Here is a 3,878-nt window from a genome sequence, read left to right as displayed (position 1 = left end):
CAACCAAAAGTATTCCGATAGTAAAGCATTCATATTTCCTCTTTTTGATAACATATATATTAAGGTATTTAGAGAATTGTGTGTTTCCATATGGCAAAGAGTACCAACCTGACAGAACTGTATAACTGATTAAGCATATCTTCCTTGGATTTTTCTACTTGGCAAAGAACAACTGCCTGCTCAACCACAACAGGTAATAAAGAATACTAAGAGAACTACAAAAGCAACAAAATACATGAATCATAATGGATTTAAGAAAACAAACCGAATTTTGGGACATTGGCAGCAAGGCTATTCAGAACAGCTTGAACATAACCACGCACTGCTTGAGACATCCATCGGAGCTGTTCTTCTGGATCTGTAGGTCTTCTGGCCATTGTATCCTATAAAATTTTTAATGCAACCAAACAGTAACCACAAAAGACCTAATAACAAATGAAAAAATGTGAACTATAGAATTTATGTTCTCGGACCAGTACAGAAGTCAAAGATGGCAGAAGTACCAAAGTTCTAAATTAACCACAATTATATCAAGAAACACAGAAGACCAAATGCAGGTAAGCTCCAAAGCAACTAGTTGTGCTATAGAATTGTGCCAAAAAGAAAAGGAAAAAACATTTCAAAAGGACTCACAAGAGAACCATCAGAAAGACTTTGCCGCATGGTAAGACCAGATTCACCCTTCACTTGACCTGAAGGCTGAATAACATTTCTCAATTTGTTTAACCACTCAGCCTTATCCGCTGCGCTCTCAGCCTTTAACACAACAGCACTGTGAGCTGCATGATAAATGGAAAATTTAAGTGTAAAATCACTTGTAATTAAATAGGAGAGGGGAAAATGACAACAGTACACAAGCAGGACTAGAAGTACAGTCAAAAGAATAATAACGTACCTTTCAGAACTGTCTTATATGGAACTTTGCTAGTTATTTTGAAGACAAGATTGGGTGATTTCTCTGGTCCATTTTCCTTTTTACTTTTGGAACTTTTTGGTGGGGGTTCATCTTCATTAGCAATTTCTTCAATGTTGTATTCCTGCACAGTTTATCCAACAGATTTGGAGACAAATCCACTAGCAATGCATCTTCCATTATTTTTTAAAAATGAGCCCTAATGTAGATTTGGATCACACACAACCGTAACCATTCATCTTCATTAAAGTTTCTAAAACCCCATGCAACAGTCAAAACTCAAAAATATATATTATATATCCACAAGATGGCACATACAATATGGACTTGCCATGTCATAGCATTTCAATAGAACCAAATGAGAGAAGCATAGATTCACCATTTTTCACATCCTATAAAAACCTAAGCTAGAGAAAAATGAAAACTCAGCCAAGAAAGACTAAGTTCAACCATAGTCCCTAGCTAGCTGGCTGGCTGGCTGGCTTAGGGTCAATTTCCAAAACCTCTCACATAATGGCCAAGCATCAACACCTTGATTAAGTTGATGTGGTGTCACGACCTCATGTGATGCCAGTTTACACCCATGACTACCTATCACATGCAGGTTGACATGCCATATTCAAAATAAGATGGCAAGTAGGGATGCCTATGATGTTAAGCAGCTTGTCAATGCAAGGGGTGTCAGGTAGTGGCTCAATTGTGACATAAGGGTGGTAGCACATGGGTATGCACACACAAGGCACCATGTAGGTGGCTCTGCTCAACTAGAATTGAAGTGTAGAATTTTATTGGGTTGAGATTTTTCCCTTGAAGGGAATGCCCTGAGGAGTTTCGAAGTTTAAGAATACGTGTTCAAATTTTTTTTTTAATTACAAAAAAATTGTTATGTTTAGTCATAAATGAAGTGGATCTCTCAATTTATAGGTTTCTAAGCTCGGGAGTCAAAAACAGCAAAAGGCAACCTCGTCCGGTCGATGTAGGGGTCGACCGGTTCACTAGCCGTTGGAGCATTTAATGCATGACAGGTTACTGTTGCCTCGATCGGATATCGATCGGACCTCGACCGGACATCGATCGGGAAGGGTGTGAACCTCAACCGGGAAGAGAAGGCTACTGGATGAGAGAGTGTGTTTTTGTCACTCCGCGACCGGTTCTCGACCAGACAGGGTCAACCGGTCGACCGGTTTCCTAACCGGTTGAGCCGACTGGACATAGCCTCGGCCGGTTGAGCTTTTTGGCCCCGAAAACCTTCCTTTTGAAATTCCTTTCTTTTCTACTACTTAGGAAAGGTCTTTAGGTGAATTAATATGCCACTTTTGAATCAATTTGCCTAAGGTATGTTTGATCAAACTCGGGTTTTAAAGAAAATCAAGTTTTAAAGAATAAACCGAGTTTTCTAAGATGCATGAAAAGGTATGAACATCCTAAGTGCACTCATGCTATCATCTTACATTCATTTCCTATGATCTCAAGTCTTCCAAGTGTCTCGATCATGTATCCATTTGGTCCTTTGATGAATTTTCGAGTTTATACCTGAGATTCTTAAACATTTAAAACAATTAGTCACTTAACCATGGTTTGTTATCATCAAAACCCGATTAGGGGCACCCTTGGGCTAACAATCTCCCCCTTTTTGATGATGACAAACCTTGGTTATCTAGGAGAGAAGAAATCTCCCCCTCAATCCAAACATGGATCAATTAAAGCGAAAATTTTAAATTACATGCAAAATTTCAATCGGATACAATGTGAATTCTGAAAATATCATATCATATATAATAATATCGCATATACACAACACAAGACTAATGATATGGAAATGTAATGCATGTGTGTGCCCCATAGATCCTAAAATTTCTCCCCCTTTGGCAACATCATAAAGAAACGAAGGGGGGGAGGGGGGAGGGGGGAGGGGGAGGGGGGGGGGGGGGGGGTCTCGAAGATATCAAGGTGGAGGTGGAGGAAACACTGAGCGAAGGTAGGCCATCATCTCCTCATGCTGCTGATCCATACGCTCCTCAAGACGCCCAAGTCTCTAATCGAGATGCTCAAACTGAGAGGTGAAGCCGGTCTGATACTCATCTATGCGATCCTCCATAGAGTGGAAACGAGTATCATTCACGACTGCAAGCTCCTCCATACGAGTCCTGAGAGAACTGATCTGAGCGGATAAATCCATCCAAGGCGCATGATCAGGTGCGTGAGGTGCCTGAAATGGTATCTCTGCATGAGAAGGCTCAGTGAAGAATGACTCAGATGGTCCAACTGTGTATGCCGGCTCATATATCATCGGCTCAGGAAAGAATGCCTCAAACTGAACACTTTCCGTCTGAACTAGAGGAGGAATGTCACACTCAGGCATGCTCTACTCAAAGTCCCTATGAGGGTCTAGCCCACCCTCCATCTCTCGAATCTCGGCCTCCTCGTCATCTCCAGGATGCATCTGTCCCTGCCCCTGGTCCTGTGCAGGTGGTCGCTCAACTCTCCTGATCCAAGAGCCATCAGGGGCCTTCTCAAACTTCATCCGCGCTAGAGACTGCTCGTCATATGTGTCATATGTGGTTGGGGCCTCGAAATCTGTCTCGCTGCTCAAATCAACCCCGGCATCCTTGAATACTCTCGTGAGGAAGCGACCATAGGGGAGCACGCGGGTCTTGCTCTCACAGCAAGATATCATATGCATCATCATCAGGTACCCAACATGAATCCGTCTCCCTGTCAAAATGGAATCCACTATGAAAGCCTCGAGGTAGGATACCTCGTCTCGATGTCCGCCGCGTGGCAACAGAATGGAGCAGACCATGTGATGCAGAATACGGCTGATCACTGTCAGGCTATGTGCAGAGGGTTTGCCCATCCCCTGGGCATCGGCAAGTCCACACAGCCTCTGAATAGCCTATCTGGGCTCAAATCCCAGCACCGTGGGCCACACCTTAGACTCATACACCTTGAGTCCAACTGATGG

The 3,878-nt window shown here is 42.8% G+C and overlaps 1 protein-coding gene across 1 annotated transcript; it reads right to left on the bottom strand.

Annotated features, from left to right (window-relative positions):
* Positions 1-251: 251 nt before the first annotated feature.
* On the bottom strand, positions 252-2,924 carry LOC104878900 (dynamin-2B). Its single transcript, XM_019218865.1, has 4 exons — positions 2,883-2,924; positions 896-1,037; positions 634-779; positions 252-383 (listed from the first exon to the last, which is right to left on the bottom strand). Exons 1-4 carry the CDS (start codon positions 2,922-2,924, stop codon positions 252-254), a joined length of 462 nt encoding a protein of 153 aa, XP_019074410.1.
* Positions 2,925-3,878: the final 954 nt, after the last annotated feature.

The sequence above is a fragment of the Vitis vinifera genome, chromosome 3 (genome assembly GCF_030704535.1).
Source record: "Vitis vinifera cultivar Pinot Noir 40024 chromosome 3, ASM3070453v1".
Lineage (NCBI taxonomy): Eukaryota > Viridiplantae > Streptophyta > Magnoliopsida > Vitales > Vitaceae > Vitis > Vitis vinifera.
The sequence above is the reverse complement of the archived record's forward strand: the minus strand, read 5'-3'. Positions and strand labels throughout refer to the sequence as shown.